We start from the raw sequence: 16,807 nt of genomic DNA, 5'->3' as shown, positions 1-16,807 counted from the left end.
GGTACAAAGAGAGCCTGAATTCTCTCAAGTTCATCAGAGATGGGCATGCTTTTCCAGAAGCATGTGTTGAATGGCATTGCCCTGGACCACTGACAACCGCCGTGTTGGACCGATTCCATGCTCAGCACCTGGTCTGCGGTGTGCTGCAACGATGTTGCCTAGAACTAGGAGAAGTTCCCTGAAGGTGCACCTATGCCCGACATGGAAGCCCTGCTGCTCCAAGGGCCCCGCTGTACGCAGGACACCCCTCCTACCCCACTGCTTGTCCGTCACAGTGCTGCCCTCTGTGGGTTTCATCCATGAGGGTGTTTCCTCTAAACCTGCATGGAGAAACCGCCTGATGGCCAGGAAAATCCCCCTAGATGGATGCTAGTCCTGTCCATCCCAGCCTCCCCTTTCTTAGATCAAGGATGTTTACTAATAAAGTGCTGGGTATCAGAAAAAGAAAAAAATAAGCCACATACATACAACTCCTTGCTATGTCAACTGAGAGTGCATAGAATCAACAATACCCCGGTAGCAACAAGTGCACCTAGCATTGAGATCTTGGTTTCTAATACCACTTTATAATAAAAAGGAACTGATTGGCTGATTCTAAGACTAGGGCAAGAACTATATGAGATGAGCCTGAAGCATCTTGTAGGCTCAGAAAGTAAGAAAGTGCTCAAAAAGTAAAAAACTCCACAATGATGGGGGTTTGTCAAAGGGACACAGGAGGCAACTGAAAGAGTTCTCAGTGGCCAAAGCTGAAACAATTTGAGCAACAAAATAAAGCAGTATTGGATTGTAACCCAAAGTATATAATAAATATCCATGAGTCCATACTGATAAAAATAAATGACTGAATAAATAAAGAAGGGAGGGCAAAGAGATCTATCTCTGCAGAATTCCAAATAACTTATTGATTTGCCCTCAAGGAAGTGTATCAGAACATCCCACTCATCAACTGTGGGCTGTGTGTAGTGACTTTCTTCACTACAATGAAATGTACAATACGGAAAATGGGGTGGTGGAGAGCAGACAGTGGGGAAATCTGACTTACATGACCTAAGGCAGGTAATCAAGGCAACTTGATGTCATGTTGCAGGTAAGTACCTGTGGTATGATATGATGAAAATGGCACTTTACCTCTATAGTCTTCCTCCCCACGACCTCATCTAATGAAAGCATCAGACAAATTCACATAGAAGGACGTACTACAAAATACCCAGCCAGTATACTGCAAAACTTTCAAGGTCATCAAAAATAAGAAAACTCTGAAAGGGGGACTCATAGAAGACATGACAACTAAATGTAGTGTGGTATTGTGGATGGAATCAGAACCGAAAAAGGACATTAGGTAAAAATTAAGAAAATCAAAATATAGATTTTAGTTAATAATCATGTTGGTTAATAATCAACATTGGTTCATTAATTGTAACAAGCGTACCGCGCTAACGTAAGATGTTAATAATAGAGGAAACCAGATATAGGATATTTGGCAACTCTCTAATATCTTCCCAATTTTTCTGAACATCTAAAACTTCTAAAAACTAAAGTTAATTAAAGCTCAAAAAATAAAGCCACACACACACATAAAAACTAGAAGCGAATATAGAGCTTTTTGTTTTTTATGTTTTTGAGAATGGATAAAGCCTTCCCAAGTATGACATCTATCAGTGGATATCTGGTTAAATAAATTACGGTATATTTATTTAATAAAATACTATGTAACTGATTAAAAGTGATGTAGGTTTATATGATATAGGACAGTCACCAACATATAATACAGGAAAACAACAATGTACACAATAGTATGTTATTTTGCACACACACAAACACCCTCTGCCCTATATATTTATGTATCTCTGGAAAGATAAACAGCATCCTGGTAACAGTTGCTTTGGTGGGAGGAAAACTGGTTAGTTTGAGGGCAGAGATTGGTGAGATACTCACTTTTGACTAAACTTGTGTCTCATGGGTATGTATTATTTGAAAAACATAAATCAAATACTTTTTTAAAATCCAATCATACTTATGCTAAATCTAATGGCCTTTTTGCTGAGTAATACATACCAGAAATAAAAGAACAAGTGAGAATGATAACTTAGAAAGCAAAGTAGGTACTAATTCACTTAGAGTGGAAGAACAACAATATATGATTGGACTCGTTCAGCGTCAAAGAATGAGATCTTGATATTTTCTACACTTAATACCAGTAAAGAATTTCTTTGCCACTTCAAGGTAGTAATAATATTGATATCAAGGACCAAATACTATTAAAAAATCCTTTTCAGAATTGTATTTAATATTTCCAACTGCTTTATGAAATAAATGTTAATGCCCAAATTGCTAGTTAATGATAGAGCCTAAATTTGACCTCAAAATAATCACTGATTTACTAAATTATATCGTATAAGTGGTAGCTTAATATTCCTAGCTCTAGTTTTTAAGAACTGGATAAGATAGTATTCTTCAAATTACACTGTAAAGTCCAAAAGAAATGATAATGTAGGTAATGGCTTACAAAGAGAATTAAAAGCTATTATTCTAAAATAATGAATGGTATTTTACTTTATGAAGAATTCCTAATTAAGCCAGTTTCCTTTGTTAAAAAATGCATTGAGAGAGTCACCTTGTGGTCTAATTATGAAAGTACATGTTTTTGAAACTTATACTTTCAGTTTCAGGGTTCTGTTTTCAATTTGCCGATTCCTGAGGTACCATATTTCATCAATTTCTGAATTCATACCTCTAAAGGCACAAAGACAAGTGATGGCAGGGTCTATGCCTCCATTTTTAATTGTAGCAGCTAATTCAATAACATACATCAAGTAGGTGATGCCAAATATAATTTAACCATCATTCTATTACTGGGAAATAGCAAAAGAAAAAAAATGAATGGTGCGAACTTTGTCTGTGTAGGTGGCAGGAAAGATAGGGAATGGGAAGGAGGAGAACTTTATACTTCAATAAAGCAAAATTCTGCAAAATACTTCCATTTCTATTAGTGTAGTTGAAAAAAATACATGGAGACTGAATGCAGGACCTCTACCTGAAAGGCGAAGTTTTGCCCTCTCCTCTCACAGTATTGTTTCTTCCATTTAGTCAATAAATACAAAAACTATTAAACATCTTTGAAATAGCCACCATATTAGATGCAAGGAATATCAAAAAAAATAAAGATATCTTTACCTGAAAGATTTCACTGTCTAGTGTCAGAAACCACAGATAACTAAAATGCAATGTGAAAATAGGGAAGAGTGATGTATATGAATTATTATGGGACACAGAGGCAAGAAATTAAAACAACAACAATAACAATGTTAAATATTTGTAAGTGAATTTAGAAAGTGTATTTTTTCATTTGGTTGTCAGAACAGTCTAATATACGAGAATGACAGCTTACCCAGAGTGTCATAGCTACAAAGTGAAAAAGAGAAAACTCTAATCCAGTTTCTCTTATTTCCTATTTCGTGGTTTCATCAGCATATTGTACAATTCCTGAGGAAGTATTGAGAATAGCAGGTTAAGAGCACAAGATTTGAAGTGTGAAAAACCAATGTTCAAATCTATATCTTCCATATACTGTGGAATCTTTGGCAAGTAACCAGACCTCTGTGGGTGACTTTCTCCCTTTGTAAAATCACGGTAATGATACCAATTTGTCAGTATTAGTTTGAATGTTAATTGGGGTAGTAGTTATAATGCACTTAGTGTAATACAAGTATTATTCAGAATAAATATTCAATAATAGTGCTTTATTAGACCTAGACAACTTTTACTGTTAGATACAAATGTGGTATTTAATATTTAACCATCAAAACGGATGCCCAACTAGAATAGAAACTAGTCAGTATGTCACACTAGCGCATACTAGCTGAATATTGGCCATGGGCCTCTAAAACTGAAAGAAAGATAACAAGGTTCAATATTTATTAGCTTTTAAGCCAGGCACATAAAAGTGAAATTGCCCTCAAACTTTAAAGTTATCTTTCTTTTTAAAAATATCAAGTTACTCTTTCAGGAAGTTTTCATCATTATATATTTAGCTAGTAACTTGTTTCTTAACCTTATAGTAAAAATGTGATAGCAGTAATTATCACAGAGTCTCTGCAGTTCTGTTCTTGCCCTCTTTTCAGGGCTTTCAACCTACTCAACTTACTCTGAAGAAGTGCTCCTCCAATGGTCGTCTTGGTGGTAGTAAAGTAGTTAAAATCGTAGATTTAGTGCTAGATTGCTGGGGTTCATGTTGTAGCTCTACCACTTACTACTTAAAAGTGTGACTTTGGACAATTTGCTAAACTTCTGCATATCAAGTTCTTCTTATGTAAAATGAGGCAAATACCAGAACCAATGTCATATGATTAAGAGGGTTAAATGATTTAATATTTGCCAAGCACTTAGAATAGCAATATAATACATTATTTTCACATCACAGTTTCTTACTTACCCCTTTTTTTTTTTACTATATTGCCTATCAATCAATCACTCAACAAATATTTATGGAACACCTGTTAGGGCCCACAAGTCTTCTAAGTACTAGGGAGAAATGATAAACAAGACAGAAAACAGTCCCCGCTACCCTGGAGCTTACAGTCATGTGGACTGCTTACAGTTATAGAAGTTTCCACCACTGTTGCTACCCATCAAAGGTGGAGCTGCTGGTGGTGATACCCAAGGATATACTGAAAGCTTATAGGCATATGTCAGGGCACTAATGCTTGCAAAGAAGACTCCCCATCTCCCATTATGTAAGAAGTCATTGGCCCAAAGTTGCTGATGCCTTGTAACAAGACACACAGTTTTCACTCCTCCTATTGCTAGCTACTCCCTTGCCTTGGACTCAGGCATGAGAACTAAGAGGACAGCTTGGAGGACAGAGGAAGAAAAGCACTATCTTCTCCCAAATGATACCTTCTCACCAGCTCTGGCTCTCTGTCTTGGAACAGAACTTAATGCATCTTGACCCTCTTTCCTTGGGATGTTCTTATATGGAAAATTCACTTGGATACATATCTCATACTTTTCCAGACATGTTCAAATAAGCCTTACTTTTAGGGCAGTGGTTGCTAAGGCACATGGGGGAGTCCCCACCATACTGGAGTTATTGAGCCTTAGAAAACTCATTACTCAATCCTGGAATGCATTTGACTTAAAGAGTGATTTAAAAGTATTTATTATATAATTGACTTTGAGATACTCAGCTGTTCTATTGTCTCATAATTGTCAATTAAACATTATTTTAAGTATTTCAACTTTGAGAGAATAATTCCAAAAAGAAAGCAAATAATATTCAAATAAATTTATCTTTTATGTTTTAGAATGTGCTACTCTTCATAATATGATAAAAGGGCTACAACAGACCATTGAATATCAACATAACTTGAAAGGTAAGTTAGGGGAAAAAGTAAAATTAAAAAATATGATATATTTGAGCACCTTTAAGACTAGAGACTTTTTACGTCATCGACAGTAAATTTCTTTTAATCTGATCTTGTTAAATTCATTAGTTAAGGGCAGGACTCCTTACTGCTTAATAATACCTTCTGAAATTATTATGAAATAAGAAATGCCATGCTGAACAGAACAATTCAGTCATATTCTGCCAGGGACATCAGTCTTATAATTGATTATAATAATTGTTTTCAGTACTTCCAAAAGTTTAGAAGTATATTTATCTTCAGTAGTATTCTTGGTCTTTAATAACCCTGTGTTTAGTTTTGAAGGATGGATACTAGTAGTAGTTACATGATGAGTTTTCTATTCAAACGTCAGTGATAGTTTATATTTAATTTTGTCATAAACTAAGGCTATATTAAATGAAGCCAATACATTCAGCTTATCTTATTTTTGCTAGTCATGCTAACCCAATAGGCCTACCATTGACAAAACTAACAAAGCAACCAAGTGTTTTCTCCTGCTGCTTTAGCTACCATGCAGTGTTTGTGGGATTTTTCTCTGCTATATTGGAATTTAGACTAAATTGCCTTCAAGTTCTCTCCCAACATAAAACTCATAACAAGAATTTTCCATCTTAGTCCTCTACTTTTATCATAAAGAAATTATATTACATATGTAGGTGAGATATAATAATGATCTTATATGCTATTTAGTTGGTTTGTCATATTATTCCTTATTGTCTTTATAATGTTCTAATTGAGATTTATCTTTTTTTAAGAATTATTATTAGTTCTTAGTTTTTTCCCATTGCTTTACCTCAAAATATTTCAAGTGTTGATAAAACAAATGTAGAAATTGTATCAGAAGACTTCACATTTACATTGTCAAACAACATGTGCAGTACTGAAGGGATTCATTTCCATATTAATACACCACTAAAAGCTGTTCTGGAGATCAAGAAGGGTAATAGATAGGGAACCATACCACCTCCAGTGTCTTTCCTTTTGGCTAATTCCTATAGACGTCTGATCGCTGTGATTCATAGATTTTCACCTCGCTTGGTTCTAGCATTCTACTCATTTTTTCCCAGCATTCGATCCCCATCCCACACCTTGTCTTTCATTTTTCCATCTCGATGATGGCTCAGAACAACTTTTCCCTTCTCTGACTAAATATCCTAGCTGCATTTTTTTTAATGTATATGTTCATAACCCTTAACAGTCCTCATATTCTAGGACTCAAATGATATTTAATTTCACTCTCTCCGGGATTTTGTTCAAATAAAACATCCATCAGAAATTTGATACTTTGAAATCCCAGAAAGTCAATTATAATTCAGTAATGAATATATGAAGCATTGTTTCTTTGTAAAAGGATATCAAATGTTGACCAATAGTCAAGAATACCATCTTTTCACAGATATGGTTGTACACTTTTTTTTTTAATAAATCATTCCTAAAAATGGATATTCTATGTGCCTCTCAGGAAGGAAGCATGACTCACTGATTTCGTTTTTCCCACGCTTCTATAGGCCTTGGTTTGGGCAAAGTTTGGGCAAAGTAATAGATGTGAACTATCTGTCTTTCACCTCTTTCATCCATTTGATTGTCAAAATTGTATGGTTAATTTGCCTATCTAGGCTACACAGTGGTTACAAATGTCTGCCTCCCAGAAACAATTTCCTCTTCTTAATAGAAATCTGATTTTTTTCTGATATTCATTCTTCATCCACGCAACTGTACGCCTCAGGGAAAGCTAATTACACTCCAGCTCTGGAATAATTTTCCTTTCTTCCAAAAAAGCTGTGTTCCTCTGGTTGTTGATTAAGTCTGCATGTAATACCTGAAATTGCAGACTTTTTGCTTCCAGCCTAAAAATTATGACAGCATTAAGGGCAGCAGGAAGAAGAGACTAAAAGGACATGGTTTCTTAACAGTATTATTGATCCAGTGAATCAGTTACCCTCTAGGCTCAAGAACTTCTTCAGCCACCGTGAGAGAAATGACACCCCCCTTCACTCTCATCCATCAGTCGTTTCAGTAAAGGCTTATGAGCTTTGTAAAAGATGAGCCACTGAGATGGAGAAAGAAAACAATGGAATTCCTACTTGTGTTTATTTTTATCTAGAAATCAAGGCAAATAATTTGATTAAAATTTAATAGTGGAATGTTATTCCTCACTCTGTCTGTATGCCAGTTATGCTTCATTTATGATACAGCAGGTTCCTCTTCTCCCAAGGAGAGTGGGAGTCATAAAACTGAACAATTACATCTTTATTTTTCTCTCCAGTCACAGGATGTTGATATGTAGTACAGTTTGCATGTACCTGATTAAGAGAGTTTATTTATTATATTATCTACTTAAAAGTAAACGAATCCTTTCAAAATACAGTAACTTTAATAAATGAAACATGATTGACAATAATATTAATAGTACCAACACAAGTCAACAATAAGAAAGTAGCAGAGCTGTCGGCTCTACCCTTGTACAAGTTCATCAGACATATTAAAAAGTTAAAAAGAATGAAAATCTATCATACCTAATGAAATGTTAGCCCATGATGACCAAGTAACTGCTTTGGGCCAAAAATTAATCTATAGCAAGACTATTTTCAAATGAATGTTTAGAAATGATTCCATCATTAAGGGATTTGGGGGTTGAAATGTGTCAACTTTAAGAATTCTCATCTGCACATTAAACTGGGCATAGGCATAGAAACACTAAGTTCAATAAAAATTCTTCAAACAATAATCAGTGATTCTCAGTGATTCTGAACCCTTTTGTTAAATGTTTGTTTGCTCAAAAATAAAAAAACCTTTTGTTCAATTTATTATTGATAATTGATTGAACTATTCTTTAGACATAAGGGCATTTACTTAGACATACACTTAAATTTTCAAATTTTTGCTATCCTAAGTAATCTGTGATAAACATCCTTCAATATGAATTCCTGGGGTTTTTTGGCTGATGTCTTAGTAGAATTGCTTATTCAAAGTAGGAAATCACAACTTTGATGAAGTAAATCAGAGAACAAAATATATAAAGAGATAGTCCATGATCATGGGTAGGAAGAGTCAATATGGTCAAGATGTCAGTTTTTCCCAATTTCATCTATAGATTCAGTGTGATCCCAATCAATATCCCAGCAAGTTATTCTATGAACATTGACAGGGTCTGAATAATAGAACTTGGAATTATTGTTATCTAGGTCTAGTGCCATTCAACTCTGTACCTGATCCCAGTTGGGCACTGAACTCAAATCCTGACCTCTATCTCACACTGGTTTCCAATTCCAGGCCTGACTCCATGCCTACTCCTGGTCTAATTTTAGCTCTGATCACCTTTAATGTCTGGCTTAGGTACAGATCCTGGCTCTATCTTGAATCCTCACCACACACTATACCAGCATTGGCTCTTTCCTGATCTAAGTATATATTATTTTCCTTAAAAAACTTAGAAGTTAGTAAGAGTGAGTATAGAAAACTGTCAAGCACCACTCCTCTATCACCCCTTGTCAGGATAAGAGTTTTGGTTATATACCAAAAAATGTCAGTTATATTAGGTGTGAAACAGTAGGGCAAAGTAAAGATGCAAAACTATATTGTAATTAATTTAATTTTTTAATTTAACTTGTACATGAAAAGGTATTATATATATGCAACTATGGTTCTTAATAATGTTGCTGAAAGAGTAACCACCCCACCCCTTTCTTTCTAGCTTAGGATAACACTCATCTCTTCAGACACCATTTTTGTTTCCCTCACCAATTCTGCAATAAAAAGTATACTAATCCTCAAATATAGATCAACTCAACCATATATTTGTTTTACGTAAGTGCTACAGCTACTGAAGGCAATTGGTGAAAAATCATACATTGCAGACTCATATTAGTTTATGAGTCCCAGTTTCACCTATACCCTTAATTCATCCTGGCTTTTCAAATGTTCACTCTTTAATCTCTAACTTTAAATGTTTCTTTCTCTTTCAACCAACTTTGCTTTCTAGTTCATGGAAAAAATAAAAGCTGTCAGACATAAACTATCTCATTTCTTGTCGTCTACAACCCCTTTGGCCCACTGCACTTCCTCCAGTGTATTCATACCCAGACATAGCTTTACTTCCTTCCTCTTTAGCTTAGAAAAAAGAAAACCCTTCTTCATATCCAGAGTTAATTCCTCTACTTGGGTTTAAGTCTTGTCTCTCTTCCCTTCTCTATTCTGGGATGATGCATCTTCAATTGTACCTTCTTTTCTCTCTTCATTTCCCTCTTTCCTCTCAACATTTAAACAACTTGGATCTCTTCCACCTTTTAAACAAACAAGAAGACGAAGTTTCCTTGATTTTGGATTTATCCTTTTCAATTACCCTCACTCTTCCCTTTCACAATCAAATCTCAAGAAAATAGGCTGCATTTACTATTTCCAGTTCCTCAACTTCAGCTAGTATTCAACTTAGAACAATTGGGCATCTCCCAACGTTTTCAGATTCAAATTTATTTCATTTGATCTTTTTATTGCATTTATTGCCATTGATTATAACACCCCTTAACCTCTCTTCTTAGTAACACCCTCTTCTGCCTCTCTGGACATTTCTTAGTCTCCTTTATAGGGTAGGCTTCCTTTGGCCACCTCTAAATGTTTCTCAGGCTATGAGAAATGTTCTCCTAGACATTGCAGACATTTCAAATTTGGCATAATAAAGATCTAGGTCCATCACTTCACTCCTAAAAGTTTTCCCTTTTTAATTTTTTCCCAAACTGATGAACATTTTTCAACTACCTAAATCAGAAACCTAGAAGACAAAGGTTCCCCTTTCTTTTTTGCCTCTGCTATCCAATCAGTCACTAAGTCTCCTGGTAATTCTATCATCTAAATAGTTATCTTCATTTTCCTTGTGTCTTCTATTGTTACTGACCTAATTTTGGCTCCTGTTATTTCTTATTTGATCTATCATTACTAATATCCATTCCTTTAGGGTCAAAACCCTCCCATTCATCCTCTACACTGACAGATAATATTTTTAACATATAAGTAATCATTTCACTTCACTGTTAAAATTCTTTGGTGACTCTGTAACCTATAAAACAAAATTCAAAGTCATCCACATAGAATATATATACCTCCTATTAAGGTATGTCCCCAACCTATTTAACACATTCTCATCACAGTTTACACTCCAACATTACTGAGCTTGAATTGCAATTTTCTGAAATGTGCTATATTCTCTCAAGCCCAGTCTTCTGTGCAGTTTTTTATATCTGGAATGCATTCCTCCAACTTATTTAAGTCTCAACTCAAGTGGTTCCTCTTCTATAAAACCTTCCTGACTTCAAGTTGACCTAAGCTTTTCCTTCATAGCTCCCACCATATTTCAGACACACTGCCATTACTAAGGAATTATCATAGCGTATCATAACTCACACATCTGTCTCACCACTAGGCTGTAAGTTCTTTGAAGAGCAATAATTTTTTTTTATTTCAGCATTCTGAATGTCACGCACAGAGCCTGGTGTGTAGTAGATGCTGTTGCATGTGTTGAATACTTACATGAATGGGAACTTGGAATGTTAAACATATTGCCATATTAATTAAAAAGCACTATATATTGGGATGCTCTTTGATGATTTTTACACAGGTGAAAATGAACAACTAAAAAGAAATGCTGATCTTATGAAAGAAAAGTTAAAATCTCAAGAAAAGGTGAGTTTATGGGTCTTTATATTCAATCAATTCCTTGTGGAGCATTTGTCTTCTCAAATTAGAAAAAAAAAGTACTTTTTCCATTAATAAAGACAGCCAACATTTTTAGAGTAAATATATATGGGGGGGTGCCAGAATTTTTAGAAATAATTTTTTTTTAGAAAATACAAGTTTTGAGGATCCTAGGCGTTTTGCAGACTATAATACACTAATATATCGCTTGCATTACCTTTTCTTTCCAACAAAAAGGGATGCCACTATTTTGCTACGTATTTTTGAATTATGTTAATAGAGTTTTCACTGTAGTGTATACTCTATTAATTAGCACTTAAATTTTTTTTACAATAAAGTGAATGAGTCTTCAATTTTTATGATTTGAGTAATCTATTGCAATTTCATTGCACCATCCAAATGAAGAGAGCATTTTATGTGGATCACCAATTAATTTTCTCCCAAGGGCCAACATACCCTCTGCTACTTTTTTCTTTTCTTCTGTAAGAACAGTGTAGTGATGGCAATTATAGAACATAAAACATAGTGCCTAGAACATAAAAGGTACTCAATAAATGTAAGTTCCCATCCCTCTGCCCTTTGGGAGGTTTATTATGCTAATTTTTCTCACCTCCCAAGAGCCAATATGTCAAACTCTGACAGACCTAAGACATCCAAAACTCATCTTGGATCTGTATTCAGCTTAGAACTTCAGCTTGAAGGATTATCTCTAAATTCAGTCTGGTTCTTCACTAGAGGAGCCTCTGAAGAAACACAATTTAATTCTGTAACCCTGCCAGGGCTTCTGGGTAATACTCAGGAGTAATGAATAGCATCTGACTGTGCTTTCAGAAAATTTAGCTTCTCTTCACCAATTCTGAGATAATTTAAATGTCTCTGGATTATAGCCCATCCTTTATTTTTCCTTTACTTTATCTGCTTCCTTTATTTTTCCATCCTTTTCATATCTTGCTTCTAGAGTTTAATAGTAGATGGTGAAGTCAGGGTATAATTGGGACAGAAAGAAAGGGGAAATTTTTGCCTCCTTTCTCTTCTAAAATGTCAAGCTATAGAATACTGCTTTGTCTAGAATGTAAGAATTTTCAGAGGGATGGAAATTAAAAATACCGTAACCCAAGATTCTGAACTTCTCAAGTAACTGCTGTCCAAAGCAAACTAAAGATTATCTCAATCCAATGAAAATTCTCTAGTACAAACCCTCCATGTACGTCCAAAATAAATGAAGAACCACTCCCTAAAAACAAACTTAGGAGTTACTTAATGGCTGTATATATGGGCCTGGGAGAAGTTTTGTAACTTGTATACAAAGAATTCTTAAGTTTTATAGAAACAAAAATATAATCAATGCTGTCCCTTAGAATTTAAAATTCCCAGAAGGCAAATGAAAAGAAGGCAACCAAGAATAACTTGTTGGGACCTTGTCCCCTTAGAATGAAAGGATTGGACTCCTAGGGGCTGGCACAGGCTAAACTGTGGGGAGAAGGACCTAGTGAGATACATCCTGGACCCAGCTCAGACATTTAGGATAGCCTTCATGCCTGGAGGCTGGGGTGAAAATCCTGGGTCCTACCAAGTTAATGGAAACATTCCACTTTAGTGGTGGCATCTTCAAGTGGCAAAGTCATTGGGGAGCAAAAAGATACATAGATTTGTCTCTTGTGGTTTCCCAGAGCAGCAACGGCTTTGTGAACCCATCTGAATCAGGAGTAGTTTATGAAAGTCACTCTGCAGTTTCCCATCATGAAATCTAGATACATGTGTATGAAAAATAGCAATTTATGAAATTCACCCTCTTTAGTTACCTGCCCAGTTTTAATCAACGGCAATTGTTGGATAGTTTCAGCTATTCCTGCAAGTTTCCTGGCAAAATAAATAGCACAAGTGGGAATCCTGACTATCTCCCTTTGAATTTATGATAATCTAGAGGAATGGACCTTTATTTTTCATTATAGCTGCCTAAACCAGTGAATCTTGATTTTTTTTAACTCTTCAATACCTGAATATACTAAATATATATTAAAAGCTGTGAACTCTCTCAGAAAAATGCTCAAAAGCACACACACATGCTCACACATGTGTGTGTGTGTATATAATGTTGCATACAACATTCGGGAGTTTAATGGACACTGGAAAACTCATTCACTGGGTTTAGGCTAAGAACGTTTGATTTGTATAATTCTTATTGGCACTCTCATTCATTCAAAAAATATATATCAAGAGATACACACTAAGAGTTTGGAATACAATAGTGAGTAAAAACAAAGTCCCTGCTTTTACAGTGTTCAGAAGATTTTCTGGACCTCTTGCCTTCATCATTGTCTCTTTTTTCCTACTCTCCTACTTCACTTTTATTCTTCCTGCTTTCCTTTTCTCCTACCTACATCTTAGTTCTGTGAGTGGTTTCTCTATGTAGAAACACTCCTCTGGAAAAATTACAAGTTTTATCTTTGGAGCATTTCTCTTTCAACGCCTCTCTCAATGCCCTCTCCATATTAGTGTAATAAATCACCTCTATGATTCAGCAACCTAAGAAACTCATCTCAGGCAGCTGTTAAGCAAGTCTCAAATCCCAAATCCATCCTTCCTTAGCTTCCTTCTCATAAAGCTAACTCTTACCATGGGTAGTGCTTAACCTTCTGGGAATCAGGGATATTTATATAATTTTCAAAAAGAGTGATTCAAAGGAATTCATCCTACATTAGGGTAAGCTTGCTGGCTATCAAACAGTAACTAAAATTGGCTCTGAAGTATAGTTTCGGCTTTTTTTTTTTTTGACATGTTTTAATGCTGTCATAGCATTTATTCATACAATTAAACAAAATATTTTGAGTATCTATGATATGCTATGACATAGTGTTGAGTGTTCAGGAGGCAAAGATTTAAAAAACCATTGTCTCTAGATGGTCTCTATCTACTTGAACCAGAAATTAGCCCTTCTCAAAGCTGATCATTCAAACAATGAACACTATCTTTCCTCTCTATATATGAGTACATATCAAAAATTAATATAACCTTTGAAAATTTCATTTCTCTAATAAAAGTCATGTATACACATTTAAATTGAAGAATGAATATATCTTTTAATCTTTAGGAATATAAGAATAATATTACCAAACTTATGAGTGAAATGAAAATCAAAGAGGAGGGATATAAGATAGAAATAGCAAAACTTTATCAAGATATGCAGAAAAAAGGTAAGCTTTTTATTTTTAACTTACTGAATTCTAAGATATCATAAAATAATTTACATGCATATATAAACTTTTTTCAGTAATTGCCAGTATTCATGAATAAACATTGCCATGACACACTTGAATTTAGGTTTTGTACCTTTCTATAAATTTATGTGATATAAATTCTAATATTTATAAGTTGGATTCATGGAGTTTGCACTTAATATTATTTAATGTGAAACAGTTAATATCCTTGTAAAATTAATATGAACTGTATCATTAATAACTTTGGTATTTATATACTCAGCATATTGAATATGATTCACTAATGAAATTCTCCCTTCAGGGAAGTAGGTCTCATGAACTTATGTTAACTGGTTTCATAAAGGTATTAAAAACCTTTCCTAATGAGCCTAGATGCACACTTTATACAAAAATTAACTTGAGATAGATGATAGGTCTGAATGTAAACCTACATCTATGAAACTGCTAGAAGAAATCATAGAAGATAATCTTTGTGACCTTGAGATAGATACAACTTCTTAGAAAGAAACAAAAAACAAACAATAAAGGAAAAAATTCTACACTGAATTTCATCAAAATTATTAACTTCTGTCCTTCAACACTGTTAAAGTGAAAAGACAGGCCACAGACCAGGAGATAATACTAATAAATGCATAGCTGATAAAAGGCTCATATCCAAAATCAATGAAGAACTCTTACAACTCAATAATAAGAAGTCAATCCAATAAAGAAATGGGCAAAACATTTGGACTCTTCCCCAGAGATCTACAGATGGAAAATAAGCACATGAAAACATGTTCAACATAAGTGGTTAGTAGGGAACTACAAATTAAAACTGCAATGAGATATCACTTTGCACCTTTGAAAACTGCTAAAATCTTTAAAAACTATCAATACTAAGTGTTGGTGAGGGTATGGAGCAATTGGAATTTTCATACATTACTGACGGGACTGAAAATTATGCAGTCACTTTAGAAAAGGGTTTTGTAATTTCTTTGGGTCCTCTGAGAAGCAGATGCTTATACAGAATTAGACATTCAAGGGATTTGTTAAAGAAAACATTTGTGAGGGTACATAGGGAGGGAAATGGGAGAGACTAGGTAAACTGCCAGCCTATGATACAGGTCTAATCTCTGTGAAGAAGAGAACAAAGCAAGGTGTGTTGGGCAGAAATCTTAGACTGTGACACATTTATAAGAAGGTTTAAGCAAATGTGAGCCAAATTTGGCCATCAACTGACTTCTGCAACCCTCAGGAATAAGACTACCTTAGTATTACTGCCAGGTCCTGTCATTGGCTACGAGCAGCTCTTGGAAATCATGACCTCAGCTTAAACATGGTCATAAAGACAGTGAGTCAATTATGTTCCCTGAAGTTGGAGATCTGAAAGATGCATTTTCATGGCCACAACAGTCCACTGTTTATACTTCACTTACCTTCTTCTCCATATGAGTTCAGGTAGCAAGTTCCCCATGGTTCCTGTGGATGTTTCTTCCTCAGGAGAAACACAGAAGAGGGATTGTTGAAGTGTTCTGCCTCCTAGGGACCTAATCATATATTTTCAGCCAACAGGCTCTAGACCAAAAACTTGGTTCAGGTTTGGGAACTGAGTGAAGGGTAATAATGTACCCTCAGCCTTCTATTCCTCCATTCTTGATTTTTTTGTAGTAGGTGTTAAGCAACATTGGCTGCTAACCTATTATCTCTGCAACTCTCGAAAGTTAAGCCCCTTTGGCTGTGCTCTGGCTTTCCTGGTCTTCTGATAATTGTGGCCCGAGGGCTTTTGGCAGTTAAGCACCATCACCTGGCGTCTATAACTTGGTGGGGGTGGGGCACCATCCCCAGGATATTAATGAGCCCAACTTTGTAAGTACCTCTTGTCAGCCCTAGCTTGCTGGTACTGGTTTGCCTCTACCAGCACACTCCTGGTGGCTTTGGTTAGTAGTGTTGTCAGCCGAGGGAGGCTGAAGAGGGATTTGAGGAGGTGAGCTGCCCAGCTGGAAGAAGGCGCGAGGAGCTGACATAATGCGCGAGGAGCCGACATGGAGCAAACAGTACTTTACTGCAGTACAAGCGGGTGGCGCACATGAGTCAGGTGTACGCACTTGTCCTTTTATAATGTTAGTGGAGCATGCGTAGTGTTCATAATGCTTAGTCATGCTACTGGCGCATGCGTACATTTAGCTCTTACCAGGTGCAAGCTATTGTGAACTTTGGCCTGGGCCCCACGGCCTACTTAAGGCTGCTGACAAGTGTCTTCTGAGCCCTCCTAGGGAGCATAATTTTTTGGTGCATTTTCTTGCCTCATGTAATATATCTGCTCAAACATGCTAAATTTCCAGAGCCTCCTTACGCCTTTCTCTATTAGCTGCCAGGGCTTCTCAGGTGTTCCCACTTCACTCACCTTTGGCCATTGCTTTCTCTAGAGGTCTAGGTCCACTCTAACAGTTTGTTTCATCTCCTGGGTCTTTGTGAGGGTGTTATGTCCCCTTTCCCTAGAGTGTATCTTCAAGGCAA

The 16,807-nt window shown here is 35.7% G+C and overlaps 1 protein-coding gene across 5 annotated transcripts in view; it reads left to right on the top strand.

Annotated features, from left to right (window-relative positions):
* Positions 1-16,807, top strand: part of CCDC152 (coiled-coil domain containing 152) — a 29,201-nt gene that overhangs the window by 5,149 nt on the left and 7,245 nt on the right. For all 5 annotated transcript variants that reach the window (XM_072958728.1, XM_072958730.1, XM_072958729.1 and 2 more), the window contains 3 exons: positions 5,304-5,372; positions 11,017-11,081; positions 14,185-14,287. In XM_072958728.1, the coding sequence (XP_072814829.1) occupies positions 5,304-5,372; positions 11,017-11,081; positions 14,185-14,287 (237 nt within the window). The remainder of the gene's footprint in view (positions 1-5,303; positions 5,373-11,016; positions 11,082-14,184; positions 14,288-16,807) is intronic.

The sequence above is a fragment of the Vicugna pacos genome, chromosome 3 (assembly GCF_048564905.1).
Source record: "Vicugna pacos chromosome 3, VicPac4, whole genome shotgun sequence".
Lineage (NCBI taxonomy): Eukaryota > Metazoa > Chordata > Mammalia > Artiodactyla > Camelidae > Vicugna > Vicugna pacos.
The sequence above is the reverse complement of the archived record's forward strand: the minus strand, read 5'-3'. Positions and strand labels throughout refer to the sequence as shown.